The sequence below is a fragment of the Dermochelys coriacea genome, chromosome 7 (genome assembly GCF_009764565.3).
Source record: "Dermochelys coriacea isolate rDerCor1 chromosome 7, rDerCor1.pri.v4, whole genome shotgun sequence".
Taxonomy (NCBI): Eukaryota; Metazoa; Chordata; order Testudines; family Dermochelyidae; genus Dermochelys; species Dermochelys coriacea.
The window spans coordinates 35,669,288-35,695,848 of record NC_050074.1 but is presented as its reverse complement, the minus strand read 5'-3'; the positions used below and the strand labels follow the sequence as shown (position 1 = coordinate 35,695,848).

Genomic DNA, 26,561 nt, shown 5'->3' with positions numbered 1-26,561 from the left:
GAAGGGACCTTGATAGGTCATCTAGTCCATTCCCATGTACTGAGGAAGACTAAGTTTATCTAGACCATCCTGACAGTTGTTTGTCTAACCTGCTCTTAAAAACCCAAGCAATGGAGATTTCACAACCTCCATAGGGAATTTGTTCCAGTGCTTAACTACCCCTACGGTTAGGAAACTCCCACTAATACATCCTAGAATGACGTTCGCTTTTTTTTTTTGCATTGGTATGAATATATGAGAAGTAAACTATGGTCAGTCCACAAACAATGTGCTAACTAAGGCATTGATTCAGGAAAGTGCTTAAGCACAATCTTAACTTCAGTGGGGTTTAAAGTTAAGCACATGAGACACTTCCAGGATTATGCAGTAGTCTCCACTATGATTTCCTTGCCCCCCCACACACTGTACAAAATAAATACTTTGCTGTGTATTCATTTAGGCTTATTCCTTGGGATAGCACCTCACGAAAAAACATCAGAGTTGCTCTTATGTAGGTGTAAATTCAGTTTTAAGGTGAAGGTATCTAGTTTTTGTCAGATCATCACTTTCACCTCCCTTTCCTTTATCTATGCCAATTAAACTATGTTCCTTGCCTTTTGAGATAAAGTAAAGAACATGTTTCAGAGTAGCAGCCGTGTTAGTCTGTATACGCAAAAAGAAAAGGAATACTTGTGGCAGCTTAGAGACTAACAAATTTATTTAAGCATGCTCAGGGGTCGCATAACTAGTAAAGAACGTGTTATTCCACATATCCAAGTAGTGCTATGTCATGAGTGAATTTAATGAAATCTCACCAACTACTGATGAGAAATGACAAATAGTTTACTATGGGGAAGAGCTACAATATTCAAAGTATCCTGTTTGTTTATGCTTTAAATGGGGAAGGGAATAGAGCAGATAAACAAACCTTATTGAAAATAGGCCTTTTCAGTACCTGAAGGACTCCACCAAGGTAAATGTCGTCCTCTTGTTCAATATTTTTATTGTTATTACTAATAAACCCTACAGAGCATGAAACCATACAATTTATTTCCTTATCAAATATATTTTTTTCTCTGTAGTGTGCAAACTGTTCTTATTGTTTGGGGTGGGAGAGCACCTGACTTCTGAGCCGCACCCATGGCTGACTGCTTGTTTTTAAAAAAAAAAAAAAAAAAAAAAAAAAAACTAGCCAGATAAAGAGGTTGTTTCTGCAAAACAGAACACACACAAAACTGTAAAATTTGCCAATAGATAAAAAAGGGGTAAAGAAAAAAAGAGCCCTCACTCTGCAGCCCTGCACCTGGCACACTTGGTGTAAACGTCTACCATTCTTTGTGCTGGCCTAAATGGCTACACGAGGTGCAGGGCAATCTGGCTTCTAGGTCAGATATTTGTACTTGATTGTATCGAGTAACATCTTAAAAGTTATGAAAGGGAACTGGCCTAAGGCTGGTCCCTGTGGCTCAGAAGCCATGCTTTCTGTTATGCTACTTGGGAAACCCACTACCTGTCCTGTCTTTGTTGTTTGGGAGGTTCACTAAAACCCTTGAAGCTTGCTTTATTAGTCCTACCTAACCTACATTGTTACCGACATCTTGAGCTAGTGTAAAGTAATGTAGCTCCATTGAAGTGACTGAAGGTGCTAATTTATGCTAACTGAGGATCTGGCTCCAGGTATAAAATTTCATTTCAGAAACTACTGATTGGACCTAATCAACTCTGGATTGACCTTTCTGCCAATTTTTGTGTATGGCTAATGCCTAATTTGACATAACTCAGAACAAAATAGGGTCTGACACACAGTGCTAATTTTCTTAAAGGACCCAGATCAAAAGTAATTTTAACTCATAAACAAACAGATTTACTTGCAAATTCTTAAATAATTGATTCAGTACTCAGAGTAAATGCTGTAATTTTGGGGAAAATACAGTGTTCTTTACTTGAAGTATAAAGCTCAGCTCAACCTTACCGACAGAACTGTGAACAGTGACTCCAAAATATGAATGAGTAAGTGAAGCATCAACATTTCACAATATCATTAGAACTCTAAGATGCAGTTGCAGCCTTGCAGCTGGGATTTGACCATACATTGATTTACCTGAAATGTAAAGACATCCTATGAAATCTGTCATTTATCTGTAGTAAAAAATTATTCCATATTATCTGTTCTTCTTAAGTTATTCACTTTTAAAAATAATGTTCTGTTGCCTTGTGATGGGATTTCTACCCCACGTAGGATTGGAAGGGGTTAAGATGGCCAGGCAGGGCAATTAACCCCACAGGCTATACCTGGAGGAGGATCCAGAGAGCAGGGAATGAACTGAAAGCCGGCTCAGCTGTGAAGGAACAGGCAAGGCCTGTATAAAGCCAGGTAGTTGACAACATGGAGGGGCTGCTGGGGAACGCTGCAGGAAAGCAGGCAGTAGTCACTCCCTGGGAAGAGGGTTTGGGGGCTGGTACACCTACAGAGAGAGAAGGGAAACCAGGTATGATAGGAAGCGGTCCAGGGAAAGAGCAGTGAGGGCTGAGAGAGGAAAGCCCAGAACTGCTGAACTGAGGGTCCAAGGACTGGAACTCAGAATAGAGGATGGGCCCGGGTTCCAGTACCAGCCTCTGAGGGAGTGGCATCGAGTCAGTGAGAGGGAAGACTGCTTAGGACTGCTAGGGAGAAGGGGGGGGAAACGCTGAGTGACCTGGCTGAAGGGCTAAGTCACAAAGAGGACACTGGTTTCAGAGTAGCAGCCGTGTTAGTCTGTATTCGCAAAAAAGAAAAGGAGTACTTGTGGCACCTTAGAGACTAACAAATTTATTTGAGCATAAGCTTTCGTGAGCTACAGCTCACTTCATCGGATGCATTCGGTGGAAAATACAGTGGGGAGATTTACACACACACACACACACACACACACACACACACACACACGACACTGTGGTTCCTGGGAGGTGAGAGGAGCTGCAGACCAGAGGGAGAGACAGAGCGAGCAGGAGGAGGTGCCAGACCAATGGTGAGTGGTGCACCTCATGACATGTACTTCCCAATTTTAAATTTTGGGGGTAAAATAAAAATGGTTTCAAGTGTAATTATTAAGTGCCTGCTCCAATGTAGGTTGGTTTTACAAGTATAATGACCTGTAAAACTCTCTCCAATGCATTTGGCCCAATTATAAAAAGCCCTTTTACAGTACTTGGGTCCATTCTGTGGATATAATTGGCCAGTATATATTTAAATTAATATTGACTCTTGTGGTAGAATTGGTGTTTGCTCCAGTGCATTATGAATGTGAATTTCCAAAAGGACTGGGCATAACGTAACGCTTTATTATATGGTTGTGCTAGGTGCTTTCCATTTAGAAGAACACACAGTCCCTGCTCCAAAGACTATACAATTTTAGAAGGCAAACACAGACAGTGGGAGTTGGGAAAGGGATACAATACATAAGCAAAGCAATTAAGGACATAGTCCTGCCAAGTACTCAACACACTCTGTCCAGTATCTTTAATGGGCCTTGACGACACTAATCACCTCACAAGAGGCGCTTATGTAATGCTGACAGACCCCGGTCACGGGCAGGTGGCATCGAACTGGGACCTTTGAAATGTAGTGTATGAGCTAAAAGGCACATATTACTTAGTGAAGGCTGTAGCAGACTTATCAGTCTCTAGGTGGTCTGTGTGCCACTAGACGGGGAAAGAGTGCCACACCGAAGCAGGTATGAGTTACCCTTATGCTAAGTCTTAACTATGTGCTAAGGCAATGGCATGCAAAATGGCTAACTACAGGACTTTCAAACTGGCAGCTTCTTCACTAGCTTCATAGTAAGTAGATACACCAAATTATTCTTTGGGCATAATGTTGTATGCGATTTAGCCTGTTTTCTGATCATATTGTCACTATGTATGGGGCTGATTCTCAGGTACATCAAGGCCCCTTTATACCACTCTGGCAGTGTACGGGGGCCTTCAAAGTGGGTATAAATTACATTCACACCTACTTCTAGACCTCTCTGTGTTGCCAGAATGGTGTAAAGGGACCTTAGTATAAACAAAAATCAGGCCCTATATTAACTGGATTTAAGTTCTGACTGCATTGAAGTCAAAGGCCAGGGATTTAATCCATTAGTCATGACTGATTGCTAGGACACAACTTGAACAAACAAGTTTCGGCCTATGGGTTGTTCAAAAGCTGTTCCGTTTCACTACTTGCTATTCATTATTCATGTTGTGTGATTAGTCATCAAAGTCACATGTTGTTTTCCTGATTTAGGTGGCTGAAACATCTTAAACAAAAGAATTAACAAATAAAATATGGTTCATAGCAATGTGAATACATGTATTTATGCAAATAACAGCCATTCAGTAAATACAGGTATAAATTAAAAACCAACTTCATGAATATTTGCAGATTGCAAACAAAGACTAAATAAACTGATTGACTCAAATAGCATTTTAGTATTCAAATGAATGTTTGCAAGCACGGTTTTGCAGTATTTGACCAGGTGAAATAAATAATGTATGCACTTTACTGTAAAATCAAGGATATTAACCAGAACTCGTCAAAACTTTCTGAACATTGAGTTTGAAAAAAATTTTCATCAAAAATTTAATTTTTGACAAAATATTTTCATTTTTTTAGGCTTTTGATCAACTCTAGAGCTTTCAATGACCAAAATATTTTTAAAAAAAAAATGCACTTAAATTTTTTTGAAAAATTCCCTGAAAAATTTTGGCTGGTTTCATGACCAGGTTTTTATTTGAACAAATCAGAATATTCAACAATGCAAAAAATTGATTTAGACTTTACCTTAGTTTTTTTTTGTTTTGTTTTGTTTTTTGTTTGTAATATATGAGTTGTAACAACTGTTCTAAAAGATGTACAACTTACAAAAAGTTATGAGTTCATGTCAGAAAGACCAATCTTATTTGGTGGTAGTAAATATATAATGGTTGAGAAAAAGGACTTGGGATCTGACCCAAAGCCTGTTCAAATTAATGCAAGGATTCCTGTAGAATTCAATGAACTTTGGCTCAGATTGTTAGCTGTAACAACTTTTGAGATGGGAGTCACAATCGAGTGCTAGTCAAAATCAGGTTCTAAGTGAGTCTAAATTACAATACATGAAATTTTGAGAGCTGGCCAAAATATAGGCCCGTTCCTGACTTCAGGTTGATGTAGATTGATAATTGCAAGACATAAATTATTAAATTGAAAACAAGTTAGGAGACGTTGACATTTCATAGTATAGGCTGAGCGAACGACTCAGCTGTTACCGTATGTCAGAGTGCTCCATGAAAGATGAGAGGTGCACAAAGGATAATAAACACGATACATGCATGTTAGCATGCATATTGCATAGCAATAAATACTTGCATAACTGTTTGTTTGTTTTTTAATCAGCCATTTAATGTTATGAAAGACAAAAGGAGGCAAGGCCTTCTGGAAATTAGAAGAATTTCAGATGACTTCTATCACATGCAACACACTCTTTCCATCCATCCAGTTTAGAGTTCAGCTTTGCTATCTTCATTTATTAGTCTCGGGTAAGGGTGTGTGTGTATGTCTCAGAGAGAGAGAGAGAAAAATGTATGTCAGAATCTCACAAGTTCACACAAATGACTGGGGGAGCTATTGTGAATTATTCAGTTTTGCAAATTTCTGATTAAGAGATCAAATGCAACATTAAAAAGCAAGGATAATGCATTGGAAAATATTTATTTATTCTGAAACCTGAAATTTACTTTTAATTATTCATGAGTCATAATTAAGTGTAATGTATTTTGTAAATATGACAGCTTAATAACACAGCACCTCAGTACAGCACATTTGATATTGAGTGTTTGCTGAGCTATGGGTGTGGACTACTAATTTTTGTGTTTATAATTATACATTTTGTAGATTGAAGTATAGGTTAGTGAGTTCTACTGTATTCTTATATATTGAAACTAGAAATATCATGCTAACCAACAATGTGCTTCCATGCTTGGTAATATATATATGGAGTTTCTATCAGGGAGTAAAGAAAAAGTAGACTTAAAAATGTGTATTACATCAATGTCAAATAATCATCTGGTACTAATTTTAATCTGTTGTGTCCTTTAACTGCTGTGCATACAATCCCTCTCATGTCTTATAATAACTCATATACATAATAAAGCTATCAAAACTCAAGTATATTTTAACATAGTTAACATAATGCATACATTGCAGATATAATGTAGACTATGCAATTTGGTGGTGTTTTTCAGGGTCCGATGCTCTTTATGTCTGCGCAAATATGGGAGCGTGGGCCCATGCAAGTTGGGAAGTTATACCTCAATGTCTTCTCTTCACCCTGGCCCCCTGTCAGCCCCACATGGGGGTCAGGATGGGGCGGGGCGGGGCAGGGCAGGACAGGAAGCCAGCTAGTATCCTCTGGAGTCTCACCCTCCCAAGCCTTGCAAGGGAACAAAGCACAATTAAATACAGTTTGTGGAATTTCCCTCCCACTTTCTTTTTCTGCACAGTAGCGATAGGGGTTACAATAGAACTGAATATTATTTACTGTACCAGGGTCTTCTGTAATCATTACTGTGGTGAAAATTGCTAAGGAAATTGTATCACAAGGGCCAAATTCATTGCTTATGTAAATACATTTAAATCACACCAGTGTGTAATTCCATTGAAGCTGATAAGGTTACACCCAGGATGAATTTGGCCCTTAGAGCCTGATTCCCCTTTTATTTACATCAGTATAAAATTGGTGTGACTTCCCTGGAGTTACTCGCAGATGCAGTAAGCGGAAGATCTGGCCCTGTCTGTCTGATCCACAGGATAGTTTAGACATTCATGCTATTAAAACAGGTTATCAGCTGAAACCAAAAGTTCTGGCAGATTTCAGTTGCCTGTTGGATGATTGTAGGAAGCTCTCTGCCCCAGCCCACAAGATTAGTCTTATTTTCGGCACACACCGCTGTAATAAGAAAGTCGCATCACATGTCACTCTAAATAATTCCTCTTTACTGGAGCTGTCTGGAAAATGGGGTATTTTTCTACAAAACATTTCAACTTTTGGTGAAAAGTCAAACGCCAAAATATTTTGGCTGAAAACCAAAATAATTCAATTTGGAATTGTCACTATGTTGCCTCCTGTGAGTCCCTAAAACTCCCATTCTTCTCTGTAGGCTGGTTTAGTGCATGGTTGAACTAAATCTCCCAGGATACACCGCCCCTTTTGCTCATGGTGCAGCATGTGAGATGAAGTCTGCCTGGGAAGCCTGGCCCACAGAGTAGAATTGGAACATGATGCAACCAGACTACAACTCTCATGAAGCACGGTAGCAGTATAACAGTTAGAAAGAATTCAGAGTAGCAGCTGTGTTAGTCTGCATTCGCAGAAAGAAAAAGAGTACTTATGGCACCTTAGAGACTAACAAATTTATTTGAGTTCCACTGAATGCATCCGATGAAGTGAGCTGTAGCTCACGAAAGCTTATGCTCAGATACATTTGTTAGTCTCTAAGGTGCCACAAGTACTCCTTTTCTTTTAGTTAGAAGTTCGAGCTAAATCAAAATGAACCACTCATCCTAAAGAATGAGTGCCCTCTTTGCCTTCTGCACCAGTTTTACTGTCTCAATTTAAGATCAAATTTTAAGTTTAACAAGTGCAACTTTCTTGGAGCTGAAGCAGGTTTCTAGGAATTGTTTCATGCTCTGCTCTGCTTTGGACTTTCACATGAACACAAGCCTTCTTCTCAATTTACCATCTCATGAATTATACATATTGCTTGATTATTATGAAATCATGTTTCAGCTGGCCCTGATTTGCAAACATTGCTCGGCCAAATCAAACTTATGTCTGTTAACCAGGGTCCTCTATAAAGTATGGGAAGTGAACCCCATCTGGTGGGTGAAAGTGCACAAAAAGGCATGAAATTTTTGATTATTTTCCTCTCTTAGCATTAACTCCAATAACTGAACATTCACTTTCTCTTATTTTTCTCCCCATCTGTTCTTTTTATGATGATTGAAATTTAACACTCTGGTGGATGGTCCCAAAACCAGAATTTTAAAGATGGCTTGGGAGTAGAATTTGTTCTATAGTGCTATGTACAACCTGAGCACGTGGACAGAAACCCATACAGTCAAGGAAATCCAAAGAATCCAACTTTATGAACCTACAGAATGACTGTAAATGAGGATCTAATGTTGAACATTACCTGAAGATGGTTTTTAAGATTTCATGTGCTTTCAATAATTAAAAAAGTGTTTGGAATGAAATAACCTTAGGATTTGCAGTATTAAAGTTGCTTCCTCTAGTATGTGTGAAGCAGTACAAGGGAATAATGCTGATATGGAGGAGGGTCTGTGTTTGTTTCTTGTAGGTAAAACTGGCACATTTTTCAGTACCAGCACTGTAAACTGTCTAAATGAAATGTACAACAGGTGTTTTTTATCTTTCATGTTCTTGTTGTTTAGCTCCAGAGAATGTATGATATACAGAGAGAGAGAGAGAGAGAGAGAGAGAGAGAGAGAGTTCTCATGTTATCAATCTAAATATTTAACAGTTGTGGTCTATATAGTTCCACAAGTTCCACTCAATACACCCTGGATCAAAAATTTATATGATAGAATGGGCTCTCTGTTCTATAGATCTACTTCATTGTTAATCTTGTGGAACATATATCCAGATGTTTTGAACTCTAGCCCTTTATGTCAACTGTAAATATTATTACATTTTAGAAGAAATATAGCATGGCTTGACACAGTACCCTAACCAGAGATAGAACCCTTTTGTAAACTGGAATAACCACCATTTAATAACCACCATTTAACATTACAGCTGCCATGCAGAAAAACAAAGGCACCACCATTGAGATTTATAATAATGGAAAACTATATAACGGAAAGATTACAACTTGAAACATATTCTTGGTTGCGGAGCACAACAGACTATTAAATGGAATGTGTATTGAATCATTCTTGCTAATTAGATTGTAATAATGTAATGCACCAGAATATTGCAAGTCTCTAATCAAGCAAAAGCTCAATTTCTTCCATTTTTGTCTCAGATCCTTTATGACACTTCTAAAATACTGGGCCCCTAATGAGTCTTATTGTGATTCTAGAACAACAAAATTATTGATAATGCCATTATACGGGAAAGAGGGAAATCAAGACTTCTTGCTCTATAAGTATTATTCACCTGAGTATTGGTAGAGAAGAACATAAGAATGGCCATACTGGGTCAGACCAATGGTCCATCTAGGCCAGTATCCAGTCTTCCTACAGGTGCTCCAGAGGGAGTGAACAGAACAGGTGGTCATCAAGTGATTCATCCCCGTTGCCTATTCCTCGCTTCTGGCAAACAGAGGCTGGTGACACTTTAGAGCATGATTTTGCATCCCTGCCCATTCCTGGCTAAGAGCCATTGATAGACCTATCCTCCACGAATTTATCTAGTTCTTTTTTTGAACCTTGTTATGGTTTTGACAAATACATCCCTACACTTTTTGAAGTGGTGCTCTGGATTTAGCTGCCTAACTTCCATTGCCATTCATAGAAGTCACACAATTCAGATGCTAGATAAAATTGTGGAATGCTTTCATCCTATTTTTTCCATCTTTAGGTAACCCCCGGTAATTAGTTAAAACCAGAATTTGGCCTGGAAAGGTTAACAAGGTGTGGAAAGCATTCTCAGTCTCTGTGCAAGTTAAGCACTTAAAGTATGGTTTTAAAAATAATTTTGGGCATCGTTTTTTAGCCAAACAAAAGGACAAGATGTGCCACGATTCAAGCTGGGTAAAATTCCACTATACCTTCTCATAACTCTTGATTTTGTTCTAATATGCTTTGCTTGCCATTTTCATCAGCATGTTTATCAGAAGTCTAAACTCATAACACTGGAGCCCTTATAATGTATCCTTTAAACCTCAAAATCCCACTGAAAAGTACATAGCTGGTCACTTTCTTACCTTGGTAGGTCCCATAGCCAGCGCAACAGCAGAAGTGCTATTTGTTGCTGCAGGCTTGTTGGGGATCATTGAGTTGAGTAGGGAGGTGGGTACCTGCTTGCACCCATTGTTGTTTTTTTTAAGGTGGTATCCCACTAGCCAATGCAAGGACCTTCCTAATAGACGTGGCACGCCAATTGCCAGTGGGTGAGGTGAGGGTGAGGCCAGTCCTCAAGTTCCAAGCCCTGCACTCTAATATCGCTTTGATGGCCAATATTAATATTGTTGGTTATTTGCATTACAGTAACACAGCAAGACCCCAGACATGGGCTTGATGCTGTACAGACATAATGAAATACTGTGCCTGTCCTAAAGAGAGTCCTCCCTCTGTATTTTATAAAATCATATTTTTGTTTGATATGTTGAAAATTTGCTAGCATAAATTGTTTCACTTATTCCTGAGCGTTTACTGTTTAAATGTTAATCCAATAGGGAAAATGTATGAAATAGCGCAATGTTCCACACTTCCATGTTTTTTACGACATCTTACACCTGGGTTTTACATCAGCTAATCAGCCAATTCAGCGCTGTCTCTCTCGGGGCCTTTTTATTGTGACTTAAAGCTACTAAAGCATCAAATTCAGCCCTCGGATTATATTCCAGGCAAACGTCGTATGACCAAAACTTTAATCCACTTTATGGAAACAATTTCTTAGCACTTCATCTGTCAAAACCTACAGATCAAAATCCTTGCTAAATCCTCTTAGCTTCCAGGGACCATGACAAAGAACATTTGTTCACAGTTTGTTGTCCCTATGTCATTTTTACTACTTGTATGTTAAATTTAGCAACACTGAGATGTGCATGTGCAATAGATGGAGGAAATGCTCATGCATATCTGTTATGTAGTGTTTACGCACAAGTTGTAATGGATCTCCTCTCCCACACATTAGACAGCCCAACTACTGAAGAGGAAGTCCCGATTACATGTAAATAGTTTGGTAACAAACTAAACCCTTTTGAGAACTGAATCAAATGTGATTTTTATTGTGGTCTTTGGGTGTCTCAAAAATGGATTTATCTTCCAACAAATTATGGCTTTCCTCCCATTAAAATCTTCTAGTTGTCTCCATAAAAGAAAATTTAGTGTGCTCCAATATGTCCAACCATCCTGGATGATGGAATCTTCACCCCTTTCTTTGTCTCATCAAACCAAGAATATAGGTTGTTACTACATAATCCTGCCTGTGTTCCTTATTAGTATAATACAAAGAAAGGTATATTGAATTAGTATGGAGTAAATGATCTATTTATGGGTTACAAATCTCTGTCCTCCCAAAATGTCCATCATATAGTGTTTGTATGTGCAGTGCACACAACCAGCTAGGAAACATAGTATACCAGTGGAGATGCATCTTTATATACATTTCAAATGGTTGATGGCAAGTTTTGGTTTGTACTTCGTTTTGTGTACTGCTAAATATCTTTGGAATGATCACTCTGTAAAGATATTCATTTTCCAAAGATAGGTTTAAATATAACCTTTGATTAAACTTTGGATGCTTTGCAGGCATTCATTGTAGAGCTATGGAAACCATTTAAAGATAGACATAGGACCAACTCCTGCTCCCATTTAAGTCAATAAACAAAGTCCCATTGACTTCAGTGGGAGAAGGATTGAGTACAGATCTGTACTGTTTTTTTCAGAATGAAGATTGCAGTTTCTGTGTTGTCTTCCAAATGCTGAAAACCCAAATGCCAGCCTGCCCCCATCTCCCTGGGGAGGAAGATTGGTCAGAGTAGCAGCAGGATAGACAAGCCAGAAAGAAGAGGGAGAGTGCATGCTTGGGAATGTAGGGCTGGGCCCCTTCTCCAAGGGTTCACCATCTCCTATTAGCCATGCAGAGGGGTGCTTGAGTACTGATTGGGGCCCCCTTGCTCTCCCCCATTAATTTAAAACTATTGGGGAGGGCCTGTCCCCTTCAGCTGCCCACCCTCCCTCTTTCCCTGTAGTTGTTGTATGTACACTGTGTTCGGGATGCTGTGAGTCTGACTGATCGCTTACGTTGGGATCAGGAAGGAATTTTTCCCATTGGGCCAAATTAGAGAGTGAGTGAGTGTGTGTATGTGTCAGTCAAACAGACCATCACAGAATCATGGATGCATAGTTCACAGACCCTTTTGATACCCTTTTACTCCCCTCACGAGAAAGAGGGTGAAAGAATTCAGAAGTTAGTTGAGTCCTAGGTCAGGGAGGGTCTATCTGCAGTATGGGTTATATGGTGGGAGCCCTTTAACCACAAATTAGACCCATTTATTTGCCTGGTACATGAGAGAGGGTGGAAGTTGGGCATATAGTGCAACTCCTGAGTGCTAAGTTAATAAAATTTCAGCCTGCCGCTTAAGTCCATCCCTATGTCTATCTTCATTCATCTGCGTGTCTCGATCAATGAATTTTCAAGCTGTGCATTTAGCCAACAGAAGTTTCAAATAAGAGGACTTTTTAAATCTTATTTTCAATTAAAAACAAAAACTCTCCTCAGAAAACCATCCCATGTCTCTCTTTTTCAGGTTCCACAAAGGACTTAATTGAAACTTGCTGTGCAGCTGGACAACAGTGGGCTATAGACAATGGAGAATGCACAGAAATCCCAGTCAGTGGGACTGATGGTGATATTTGCAGGTATGTAAACCAAAAACAAAGCTATCCAGAGCCATTCAGTGAGCACTGCTTTAGAGGAACCCTAATGATTGCATGAACTGACTAATCTCCAGGGAGTTAGAACCAAGTCCATCCTCCAGATTAGACTGCTGGCTGACTGGCAATATGTCAGGACAGAATGAGAAGAGTTTTCCCCGAGATCTAGAACCTAATGTAAACAGAAACTTTTAAAGTCTTTTGTTTCTGCTGCTCAAATACAAAATCCAGTGTGTAGCTTCCCTGTTGTACCCAGATGGGTGGAGTTTTTAGATTTTTAGGACAGTGCAACCAAATGTTCTTTACACTTTTTTGTTGACAAATATTAAATTAAATTATTTTCCTTACTTTTTATTAAATGGTAAATTTGACAACTAATCTGGTAGGTGGGAGATTACGTTCCAAAGGCTAGGTTCTGATGCTCTTGCTCACCTGTAATAGCACACCACTCGTCGCATAATCCCACTGGAATCAAGGGAAGTGCTTGCCACATAAAGTACTGCTCTAGGTGAGTGAGGCTATCTGATCTCATCCCAATGTGGAGAAGAAAAGGATGGCAGTTGAGAAAAGAGCAGGGTAACATGGATAACATGTTAACTCCATTTCATACCCTATCTCTTTCTAGTCTGAAAAAGAGGCAGAAGTAGAAACAAAATAATTTGGGTGTCAAATATGAAAACCATGTGGATTCTTTAAAGTGATTTCAGCAATAGTTCATAATTTTATAAACCTCTATCATATCCCCACAATCATCTCTTTTTGAGATGAACAGTCCCTTTTTAAATCTCTCCTCATATGGAAGTTGTTCTATAATCTTAATCATATTTGTTGCCCTTCTTGGTATTTTTCCAATTCTAATGTATCATTTTTGAGATGGGATAACCAGGACTGCACTAAATATTCAAGGTGTGGGCATACCATAGACTTACATAGTGCTATTTATATTTTCTATCTTAATATCTATCCCTTTGCTAATGGTTTCTAACATTCTGATAGCTTTTTGACTGCTGCTACACATTGAGCAGATGTTTTCAGAGAACTATCCATGATCACTCCAAGGTCTGTCTTAAGTTTTAACAGCTAATTTAGTACCCATCATTTTGTGTGCATAGTTGGGAGTATGTTTTTCAATGTGCATTGCTTTGTACTTATCAACATTGAATTTAATCTGTTTTGTTGCCCAGTCACCCAATTTTGTGAGATCCCTTTGTAACTTTTTGCAGTCAACTTTGGATTTAACTGTTTTGAGTAATTTTGTATCATCTACAAACTTTGCAGCCAATTTGACCTAGGTATTATTGGGGTACATGCAATACTATATCCATAATGTCAATGAGAAAAGTCAAATCTAGCTAAAATGTCTTAAATATTTTAAACGAGTTAATTTACTGTATTAAAATTTTTTCCAGATCACTTATGAATATGTTGAACAGCACTGGTCCCAGAACAGGTCCTTGGAGGACCTTGCTATTTGCCTCTCTCCACTGTGAAAACTGTCCATTTATTCCTACCCTTTGTTTCCTATCTTTTAGCCAGTTACAGATTGCCGAGGACCTTCTTTCTTATCCCATGACATATGTTACCATGTTGAACTGCACTGGCACAAGCCCTGCTTTGTGTCAGTGCAGCATGTTTATATTGGAGGCTTGCACCAATTTAATATATTGATGTAGTTATACTAGCGTGAATTTTTGAGAGAGGCCCCCAGAGTCCAACAATCCACCTACCTAGGTATCTAAGAATGGGTTTGTAAATAGGAAATAAATACGAGTACATAAGGTAAAGCTTTTATCTGCTCAGCTAATGGTTCAGTGGTACAGTACCCAAAATTAAACCATCTTGAAATATCTAAGGGCTTGTCTTCATTACTGGGGTAAGTCAATCTAAGGTATGCTACTCCAACTACATGAATCATAGGAATGGAAGGGACCTTGAGAGATTATCTAGTCCAGTCCCCGGCCTCATGGCAGGACTAAGTATTAACTAGACCATTCCTGACAGGTGTTTGTCTAACCTGCTCTTAAAAATCTCTAATGATGGAGATTCCACAACCTCCCTAGGCAATTTATTCCAGTGCTTAACCACCCTAACAGTTAGGAAATTTTTTCTAATGTCCAATTTAAACCTCCCTTGCTACAATTTAAGCCCATTGCTTCTTGTCCTATCCTCAGAGGTTAAGAAAAAACATTTTTCTCCCTCCTCCTTGTAACAACCTTTTACATACTTGAAAACTGTTATCATGTCCCCTCTCAGTCTTCTCTTTTCCAGACTAAACAAACCAAATTTTTTCAATCTTCCGTCATAGGTCATGTTTTCTTTAATAATTTTTGTTGCTCTTCTGGACTCTGTCCAATTAGTCCACATCCTTCCTGAAGTGTGGCCCCCAGAACTGGGTACAATGCTCCAGTTGAGGGCTAATCAGCTGGAGTCGAAATAGCTTAGGTCAGTTTACGCCAGTATCTTCACTGTGCTGCATTGGCAGGAGATGCTCTCCCATCAACTTAGCGTAATCTTGTTGGGGAGCTGGAGTACCAGGGTCAACTGGAAAGCGCTCTGTGGTCGATTTAGCTGGTCTTCACTAGACCCACTAAATCGGCCCCTGGTGTGTCAATTGCAGCAGCATCGATCTCCCCATAGTGAAGACCAGCCCTAAAGAAGTTACAAGTATAAAAATGACCAGTTGTACTTCCTATAGCACTGGATTACCATTTTACTATTTTTGTATTGGAAAGGAACTTTTCAAGGCAAAATGTTATATTTCTGAGGACCTTTAATCCATGTAGACTTCGGCCTTTTAACAGCAGCTAATGATTTTTGGATTGTAGGTGCTTTACATCCAAAAAACTACTTCATTCAGTTTTGGATGCTTTCAAAGAGCCATAATAGCCATCAATAAAATTTCAGATGTGCTATGATGGTAGTAAAAAATTAGATTGAATGCTCAAATATGATTGGATGTTAGCCACTAAAATTTCAAACAAAGCACTATGTTTTTTCTCATTGGCAATTCACATGGGAACAAGAAGCAAACATTACTGGAAAAACAAAACTCAAAGGGAAAAAAAAGATAATCTTCCTTTATTCAACCACAGACCATTGATTAACTGATAACACTATTCATACATTGTCCAGCATGTAAATATTAACTTAAACCTGGTGCAGTTGGCCATTGACATTTTAAATGTGAATGGTCAATGGCCAAGTTGCCGTCACAGGCTAGTTTGCGCAAGAATATGAGACATCTCCTTCCAATTTTTTTTTCCAAGCATCAGGGGAAAAATGAATTGGAAATATTTTTTCTCGGGGGGGAAAAAAGGGGGTGGGAGTTTGCTTCCAGGGAGACTTGCTTCTTTGTTGTAATAATCATGCATATCTTATTGACAACTATTTTTGGCTTGGAACTTGCTGTCAGTAAAGCATAGCTAACTGGCTATTAGCCAATGACTGTTAAAAAGCAACATCCCTTACAACCAGTGCATGTTTGTGAGACTGGGTTGGAGACGATTGAGTTTATGCCAGGGGTGGGCAAACTTTTTGGCCCGAGGGCCGCATCAGGGTTGCGAAACTTTAAGGAGGGCCGGGTAGGGAAGGCTATGCCTCCCCAAACAGCTTGGACCCCGCCCCCTATCCATCCAATTCCACTTCCCGCCCCTGACTGCCCCCCTGAGAACCTCCAACCCATCCAATCCCCCCCCCGTTCCTTGTCCCCTGACCGCCCCCTCTTGGGATCCCTGCCCCTAACTGCCCACCGGGACTCCAACCCCCCTGCTTCCTGTCCCCTGACTGCCCCGACCCTTATCCACACCCCCGCCTCTAACTGTCCCCTGGGCCCCCACCCCATCCAACCCCCCCTGCTCCCCATTCCTTGACTGCCCCCACCCCGAACCTCCATCCCATTCAACCACTCCCTGTCCCCTGACTGCCCCCCGGATTCCCTGCCCCTTATCCAACCCCTCCCCACCTCCCTTACCACACTGCTCAGAGCGGCTGGAGCTCACAGCCACGCCGCTGCACTGCCAGGCAGGACCAGCGGGCCAGAGCGCTGGCGGAGCGGGGACAGCAGGGGAGGGGCCAGGGGCTAGTCTCCCGGGCCGGGATCTCAGGGGCCGAGCAGGATGGTCCCACGGGCCAGATGTGGCCCGTGGCCCGTAGTTTGCCCACCTCTTGTTTACGCCCTTCGGGTGCACTTGGTAGCCAGAGATTAAAAGGATGCCCCCTATTGGACAATTCTTGTACTTTGTGTTAGGCACTGGAACTGGCCGTCATGAGCAATAAAGGATTCTGCCTGGAGAAAGTAAATCCTTTCCCTACTTCCCCTTTATCACCTGAAAATGGGCCCACCACAAAAACATAAGGTTAAGAACATGAGTATAATACTATGTCAGTGGTGGGCAAACTACGGCATGTGCGGGGTAATCCGCTGGCGGACCGTGAGACAGTTCGTTTACATTGACCGTCCGCAGGCACAGCTGCCCACAGCTCCCAGTGGCCGCGGTTTGCCGGTCCCGGTCAATGGGCGCTGTGGGAAGTTGCAGGGGCTCGCTGCCACTTCCCACAGGTCCCATTGGCTGGGAAGGCGAACCATGGCCACTGGGAGCTGCAGGCAGCCGTGCTTTCGGACGGTCAATGTAAACAAACTGTCTCTCAGCCGGCCAGCAGATTACCCTAATAGTCCATGTGCGACCTGCGAGCCTCGTGTTGCCCACCACTGCTATATGTTGAATGAGGTTTAATCCATTGGTCTACAGTATTTATATAGTGCCTGGCATTATGTTATCTGAATGCTGATTGATAGATTATAAAGTCAGTAGAGACCACTGTGATCGTCTAGCCTGACCTCCTGTATAACACAGGCCACAGGACTTTCCTGAATTAATTCCTGTTTGAACTAGAGAGAGAGAGAGAGAGAGAGAGAGAGTGTCTGTGTGTGTATACAATCTTGATTTAAAAACGTCTAGTGATGGAGAACCCACCACAATATGGGAGTAGTCATTCTGATGATGATTTACCCTCAAGGTTAAATATTTGCACTTTCTTTTGAGCCTGAATTTGTTTAGCTTCAACTTCTAGCCATTGGCTCTTGTTTATATCTTTGCAGGCTAGATTGAAGAGCTTTCTACTATCAAATTTCAATTCTCCATGTCAGTACTTATAGACTGGGATCAAACCTTCTCTTTGTTAAGATAAACAGATTGAGCTCCTTAAGTCATTGTAAATCTTCATTATGAATCACGTTTTCCCAACCTAAGACAGAATTTAACAGGTGAAATCCTGGCTCCATTGAAGTCAGTGGCAAAACTCCCATTGACTTCAATGGCAACAAGATGTCACCCATAATATACATTTAAAAAAAAGGTGATGACATATAAGGAATGAATATATTTCTATGTCCAGTGACACAAATTCTTACTGTATAGTCTTGCAACCTGATGGCACTACCTTTTGAATGCCAGTTAACACTTAACCCTATTCCGTCTTTGCAGAATTGCTCAGAAGCAGTGTTGTGTCTCATACTTAAAAGAAAACAGCTGTGTTGCTGGCATGATCGCAGCGAAGGAAGGAGATTCGTGTGGACCTGATGAAAGCAATATCTGTGGAGGATCTTTTTATAAGGCAAGACCCGTTGATACTTTAGCAAGTCCTATTTTGATGCAGATGTACTGAGTTTTGGGCAATTTTTTTAAAGGTGTTTTATATTTGTGTCATGGAGTTTAGTTATTTATAAAGTTGCATGGATAAGGCATGGACATCATACTTAGCTAAATATTTTGGTAGTTTGCATTCAGGCTTAATTGTGCCTGAGAGTTCTAAAATTTTGTAATGAAGTAATTTTGTATTGTTTTTCCCTCATTGTTAAGATTAAATTTGCTGGGTCTTTTTTTTTTTAATTATTATTGCTTTCTCCATTTGGAAGAAGGTGGGAGAAGTTTATTTCAGTTTTCTTTATCCGCAGTAATAGATTTTAGAAAATGATAGGGAAAAGCCTAATCAAAGGTATAATTGGAAAGGCCCATTACTGAACAATTTGTCATCTTAGACGCTTTATTGAATAGCAGTTTAATTTACCAATTAAACAAAAAATTTGACAAGAAACAAATATTTAGATTACTATAGAGGCTTTTTCTCATAAATAAAGAAGGGCTATTAACTGGTGATTCGAGTAATGAACCATGTGCCAGAACCTCAGCCAGTCTAAATTAGCTTAGCTCTATTGAAGTTAAAGGAGCTAAGCCAGTTTACACCCACTAAGGATCTGGCCTCTTATTTGTTATGCACATTTCTCCAGTTTGGGCCTGAAGTGAAGGTTTCAGAATTCCTTAAACACTTATCAGAATTTATGTAGGTGTTTGTATGCTCAAATGGAATATTCCATTGTGTCAGCAGGAAACTTATTAGCTCTGTCTGTTCTAATGCATCCGAGAGTCTTGAGAATAACTTGATTTGTTGGTAAGGAAAATATAAGGTCATCCACTGTGTAGTAAAGAGTTTAATTTGGTATGCAGGCTTATCATTTCTAGGGGATGATTAAGTCTTCAAAATAATATTTGTTTAGAGCCAAAATTCTGTCCTCAGAAACGTACAGAGAAATCAATGAAACTTTCATAACTCTATTTGTTGGTAGATTTTGGCCTTTAGTTACTTCAGAAATAAGGCAAATATGCTACTCTTAGATCTGTGGGGGTGTCATATATGCAGTTCAGAGCACTATTGCTGTACTGTGGTTGCTTCACACACAAGGAACTCTCAATGAGTAAGGCCAGCTTGATGTTGACTTCTGCCAACGTGGCTATGTCAGTCAGGTGTGATCCCTGACCAGCGTAGTTGTGCCAGCAGAAGCCCCTTGTATTCACCCAATTACATGGCAAAGCTGTGCTTTTCCTGGTATAGCTTGTTTTGTTTGTGGTGGGGTGGTTTCACTCTACCAGTACAAAGTGCACTGTGCAGCTTTGCCAGTAAAGTATTCCCATGCCAGTGGAGCACTCCTAGTTTAGATGCAAGTGAAGAGGAGAATTTTGCTGATCATTTGTATCTTAGCCCTGGTCTACACTACGAGTTTAGGTCGAATTTAGCAGCATTAGATCGATTTAACCCTGCACCCGTCCTCACACAACAGAGCCGTTTTTGTCACCTTAAAGGGCTCTTAAAATCAATTTCTGAACTCCTCCCCGATGAGGGGATTAGCACTGAAATCGACATTGCCGGGTCGAATTTGGGTTAGTTTGGACGCAATTCGACAGTATTGGCCTCCGGGAGCTATCCCACAGTGCTCCATTGTGACGGCTCTGGACAGCACTTCCAACTCGGATGCACTAGCCAGGTACACAGGAAAAGCACTGGGAACTTTTTAATTTCATTTCCTGTTTGGCCAGTGTAGCGAGCTCATCAGCACAGGTGACCATGCAGTCCCAGAATCACAAAAGAGCTCCAGAATGGACCGAATGGGAGGTACTGGATCTGATCTCTGAATGGGGAGACAAATCCATGCTATCAGAACTCCATTCCAAAAGATGAAATGCCAAAATATTTGAAAAAATCTCCAAGGGCATGATGGACAGAGGCTATAAAAGGAACATGCAGCAGTGCTGCATGAAAATTAAGGAGCTCAGGCAAGCCTACCAAAAAGGAAAACTGCCACTCTGGGTCAGAACCCCAGACATCTGCTTCTATGATGAGCTGCATGCAATTCTAGGGGGTGCCCCTACTACTACCCTCACCCCTGTCTGTGGACACCTGCAAGGGGGGGGGGTCTCACGCAACAGGGATGTGTATTTTGGGGACGAAGAAGATGAGGAGGATAGCACACAACAGGCAAGCAGAGAAACTGTACTCCCCAACAGCCAGGAACTGTTTATCATCCTGGAGCCAATACTCCTCCCAAGGCGGGTTCCCGGACCATGAAGCCGGAGAAGGCACCTCTGGTGAGTGTACCTTTGTAAACATAATACATGGTTTAAAAGCAAGCTTGTTTAATGATTAATTTGCCATGAAGACTTGGGATGCATTCGCGGCCAGTACAGCTACTGGAAAAGTCTGTTAGTGCCTGGGGATGGAGCTGAAATCCTCCAGGGACATTCAGAGGTGGCCGTTCCTGCTGGGCTTTTTGCCTGTGGCTGAAAAGAAATAATCCCTGCTTTTAACCACACGGGAGCGGGGAGTGGGGGGCATTCACACTGAGCTGTTCGCGTTTGGGTGGCAGGAATCTTTCCTGATACTAATCACGTGGTGGGAGGAGGGGTGAAGCGATCATCCCAGAGAATGGGGGGGGGTAGTTGGGTGTGTGCTGCATGTTAACCCGAAAACCGTAGCCCCTCCTTTTAAATTGCCAACCCAGTGGGTGCATGGTATGGGAAAGGAGGGCACTGCTGTTTGAAACCAACCTTCATAACATGTGGGAATGAAGAAGCCGAAAGACTGTGGCTTACCATGGCTGCCTGCAAGCCGAATTCTGTTGCCCGGCCCTGTGTGTGTGATCTCTCACACCAAACCTGCAGGCCCTCAATATAAGAGGCAAAATGCGACCTTGTACCAAAAGTGCATGTGCTATGTAATGTTAACAGCTTGGTTCACTGTGAAAGAGTCTACCCATTGTTCTCTAGAATGTGTCTTTTTAAACACTACTCTCCCTTTTTTCCTCCCGCAGCTTCAAATGTTTCAACATTTCCCCCATCATCTCCGTCCCAGAGGCTAGCGCACTGAAAGAGCTCCGTAGAATGCGTGGAGGCAACAATGGCAGAGTCCAGGAAAGCAGAAAATGAATGCGAGGATAGGAGGGATGAACAAGATGAGAGGTTGCGGGAGCAAGAGGAGAGGTGGCGGCAGCATGATGAAAGGAGGCAGGATGCAATGCTGAGGCTACTGGGGGATCAAACTGATATGCTCTGGCATCTGGTGAAGCTGCAGGAAAGGCAGCAGGAGCACAGACTGCCCATGCAGCCCCTGTGTAACCACCCTCCCTCCTCCCCAGGTTCCATAGCCTCCTCACCCAGATGCCCAAGAATGCGGGGGGGAGCCTCCAGGCACCCAACCACTCCACCCCAGAGGACTTGTCCAAGCAACAGAAGGCTGGCATTCAATAAGTTTAGAAGTGTAGTGTGGCCTTGTCCTTCCCTCCTCCGCTCATCCACCATCCCACCCGGTGCTTCCCTCCTCCCCCACCCCTCCCAGGCTACCTTGGCAGTTATCCCCCATGTGTGTGTGATGAATTAATAAAGAATGCATGATTTTGAAACAACAATGACTTTATTGCTTCTGCAAGCGGCGATTGAAAGGGGGAGGGCGGTTGGCTTACAGGGAAGTAGAGTGAACCAAGGGGGTGGGTTTTCATCAAGGAGAAATAAACAGGACTGTCACACCATAGCCTGGCCAGTCATGAAACTGGTTTTCAAAGCTTTTCTGATGCGCAGGGTGCCCTGCTGTGCTCTTCTAATTGCCCTGGTGTCTGGCTGCGCGTACTCAGTGGCCAGGCTATTTGCCTCAACCTCCCACCGCGCCATGAACATCTCCCCCTTATTCTCACAGATATTGCGGAGCACACAGCAAGCAGCAATAACAATGGGAATATTGGTTTTGCTGAGGTCTAATCAAGTCAGTAAACTAAGCCAGCATGCTTTTAAATGTCCAAATGAACATTCTGCCGCCATTCTGCACTTGCTGAGCCTATAGTTGAACAGCTCCTGACTACTGTCCAAGGTGCCTGTGTATGGCTTCGTGAGCCATGGCATTGAGGGGAAAGTTGGGTCCCCAAGGATAACTATAGGCATTTCAACATCCCCAACGGTACTTTTCTGGTCTGGGAAGTAGGTCCCTTGCTGCAGCTGTTCATACAGACCAGAGTTCCTGAAGATGCGAGCGTCCTGTACCTTTCCCGGCCATCCCACGTTGATGTTGGTGAAACATCCCTTGTGATCCACCAGTGCTTGCAGCACTATTGAAAAGTACCCCTTGCGGTTTACATACTGGTTGCCAAGGTGGTCCAGTGCCAAGATAGGGATATGTGTTCCGTCTATCACCACAGTTAGGAAATCCCATTGCAGCAAAGCCATTCACTATGACCTGCACATTTCCCAGAGTCACTACCCTTGATAGCAGCAGCTCAGTGATTGTGTTGGCTACTTGGATCACAGCAGCCCCCACAGTAGATTTGCCCACTCCAAATTGATTCCCGACTGACCGGTAGCTTTCTGGCGTTGCAAGCTTCCACAGGGCTATTGCCACTTCTTGTGAACTGTGAAGGCTGCTCTCATCTTGGTATTCTTGCACTTCATGGCAAGGAAAAGCAAGTCACAAAGTTCAGTGAAAGTGCCCTTACGCATGCGAAAGTTTCGCAGCCACTGGGAATCATCCCAGACCTGCAACACTATACGATCCCACCAGTCTGTGCTTATTTCCCAGGCCCAGAATCAGCGTTCCATAGCATGAGCCTGCCCCATTGCCACCAGGATGTGCAAATTGCCAGGGCCCGTACTTTGAGAGAAGTCTGTGTCCATGTCCTCATCACTCTCGTCAGTGCGCTTCCGTCGCCTCCTTGGCTGCTTTTGCAGGTTTTGGTTCTGCACATACTGCAGGATAATGCACGAGGTGTTTACAATGCTCATAACTGCTGCGGTGATCTGAGCGGGCTCCAGGCTTGCCGTGGTATGGCGTCTGCAGGAGAGCAGAGTTGCAGCGGAAGTGATGGAGAATGATGGTTAGCACCGCGCACATTTCCCGAGGAAGAACACACATACCCGGGAGCCCATGACAGACAACATGGAGATATTCGCTATTGAGACAATAGCAGCAGAGCAGAGTTGCAGTGGATGACGACAGTTAGTAGTCCTACTGCACCGTCTGCTGAAAGCAATATGGCGTCTACACAGAAAAAAGACACAAAACTACCATCTGCCGTTGCTTTCACAGAGGGAGGGGAGACTGATGACATGTACCCAAAACCACCCGCAACAATGTTTTTGCTCCATCAGGCACTGGGAGCTTAACCCAGAATTCCAATGGGCGGCGGAGACTGCGGGAACTGTGGGATAGCTACCCACAGTTCACCGCTCCGTAAATCAATGCTAGCCATGGTAGTGAGGACGCACTCTGCCGACTTAATGCGCTTAGTGTGGATGTATGCAATCAACAGTATAAAATTGATTTCTAAAAATCGACTTCTGTAATATCAACCTAATTTCATAGTGTAGAATACCCTTAGTTGTAGTAAAACTTGCAAACCTCAGCTCCGTGAATCCATGCTATGCAGATGTTAATGTAATGTTTTCATTCAAATGAAGTGATTTTAAACTTTACTCTCTTCAAGGCAGGGGCTTTGCCTTTCTATTCTGTCTGCACAGCTCCTAGAATATAATGGCTTCTACGAGAAAGAAAAATCAATAATAGTAATAGTGAATCACATCTCTTGAAAATTAAGAAAGATGTTTCAACAGTATTATAATCAAACATTTCTCCATTCATTGGTGGTGTCATAGAAAATGCTAATGGGAAAACTATATACAGTAACTCCTCTATCCTTGCAACAAAGCCCGTTTCCAACTGTGTCCACATATCTATTCAGGGGACACCATCATAGGGCCTAATCACATCAGCCACGCTATCAGAGGCTCGTTCACCTACACATCTACCAGTGTGATATATGCCATCATGTGCCAGCAATGCCCCTCTGCCATGTACATTGGTCAAACTGGACGGTCTCTATGTAAAAGAATAAATGGACACAAATCAGACATCAAGAATTATAACGTTCAAAAACCAGTCGGAGAACACTTCAATCTCGCCGGTCACTCGATTAGAGACCTAAAAGTGGCAATTCTTCAACAAAAAAACTTCAAAAACAGACCCCAACAAGAGACTGCTGAATTGGAATTAATTTGCAAAGTGGATACAATTAACTTAGGCTTGAATAAAGACTGGGAGTGGATGGGGTCATTACACAAAGTAAAACTATTTCCCCATGTTTATTCCCTGCCCCCCCCCACCACCACCACTGTTCCTCAGATATTCTTGTCAACTGCTGGAAATGGCCCACCTTGATTATCACTACAAAAGGTTCCCCCTTCCCCCCCGCTCTTCTGCTGGTAATCTTACCTGATCACTCTCTTTACAGTGTGTATGGTAACACCCATTGTTTCATGTTCTCTGTGTATATAAATCTCCCCACTGTATTTTCCATTGAATGCATCCGGTGAAGTGAGCTGTAGCTCACAAAAGCTTATGCTCAAATAAATTGGTTAGTCTCTATGGTGCCACAAGTATTCCTTTTCTTTTTGCGGATACAGACTAACACGGCTGCTACTCTGAAACCTCTCTTAACATTGTAAGCAAAACGAAGTTAAACTAATCCAATTTCCCCATAAGAATTAATGTAAATGGGGGGGGGTTAGGTTCTAGGGAAATTTCTCTCTCTCTCTCTCTCTCTCTCTCTCTCTCACACACTCACACACACACACACACACACACACACACACACACACACAGAGTATAAGTTTTAAACAATTTAATATTGTACACAGTAATGATGATTGTGAAGCTTGGTTGAGGTGGTGAAGTCAGAGGGTGGGCTATTTCCCAGAGGATGCCTTACTGCTAAATGATGCACTAGCATTTGGCTGTGCCCTCAAAGGTTAACACATTGTTATTAATGTAAAAAGAAAAGGAGTACTTGTGGCACCTTAGAGACTAACAAATTTATTAGAGCATAAGCTTTTGTGAGCTACAGCTCACTTCAGATGCATCCGATGAAGTGAGCTGTAGCTCACGAAAGCTTATGCTCTAATAAATTTGTTAGTCTCTAAGGTGCCACAAGTACTCCTTTTCTTTTTGCGAATACAGACTAACACGGCTGCTACTCTGAAACCTGTTATTAATGTAGCCTCATACTCTACAAGGCAGCACGAATGGAGGGAGGGGAGACAGCATGGCAGACAGACATACACACCCTGTGTGTGGGCGAGAGAGAGTTGCACATTGCCCCTTTAAGTATGTTGACCACACTCTAAGTACACTGCCTTTTTAAGTATATCAGCACGTTGAGATAGCAGCTAGGGCCAGCAAGCTCTCTCCATCCTGAGTCCTGTTGTATCCACACCCTACTCTATATGGAGAAGGGGTAAGCAGGAGGCAGGAGCGGGGAGAGGGGGACACGTTGACATTAGCCTCCTTCCCCCCCCCCCGTGCGCCCCCCCCACAGCAAGCAGGCAGCTCCTGGGAGCAGCTCCAAGGCAGAGGGCAGGAGCAGCACATGGCAGTGCAGGAGGGACAGCTGAACTGCCAGCAATTGGTAGCCTGCTGAGCAGCTGCTGCACAGGGAACTTAGGGAAACGGGGAGCTGATGGGAGGCTGCCAGTGCACCCTGGTTCCAAGCCCCTACCAGCTAGCTGCAACGGACTGCTCTTCCTGCAAGCAGCGGACAAAGCAGGCAGCTGCCAACAACATTATAAGGGAGCATTGTGCAACTTTTAAACGAGCGTGTTCCCTAATTGATCAGCAACGAAACAACGTTAACCGGGAGGACTTTAAGTGAGGAGTTACTGTAGTTGTATCTTTTTTTTTTTTCTCCCCGTTATGGCCATGGCTTTTTTAGTGTTCTAAGTGTAAAGACTTTACAGGGAATATAAAAAAATATTCAAAAAATCTTACAATCTAACCCAATTAACCAATATTTCAAGACACTGCATTTCTGGAGAGGAGCAGAATGTGAAGTGATGAATAGAGCTGGGTGACTTTTTTTCAGCAAATAGTTATTTGCCAACAAATGCAGTTTCTGTTGAGCCAAAACTACACCTCTACCCTGATGTGCTGCGGCACGATTATAACGCGGTAAAGCAGCACTCCGGGGAGCGGGGCAGCTTTACCTCGTTATATCTGAATTCGTGTTACCACAAGCAGTTCCTCTGTGCACCCACCCGCCCCCTTACTTACTGCAGCCCCGCCGTCACAGCTCACCTCCGCTCCGCCTCCT

General features: G+C 42.1%; 1 protein-coding gene across 18 annotated transcripts in view; it reads left to right on the top strand.

Moving 5' to 3' along the window:
• FBLN2 (fibulin 2) overlaps positions 1–26,561 on the top strand; it is a 190,130-nt gene that overhangs the window by 108,494 nt on the left and 55,075 nt on the right. For all 18 annotated transcript variants that reach the window (XM_038411559.2, XM_043518106.1, XM_043518112.1 and 15 more), the window contains 2 exons: positions 12,481–12,592; positions 18,091–18,220. In XM_038411559.2, coding sequence (XP_038267487.1) covers positions 12,481–12,592; positions 18,091–18,220 — 242 coding nt within the window. The remainder of the gene's footprint in view (positions 1–12,480; positions 12,593–18,090; positions 18,221–26,561) is intronic.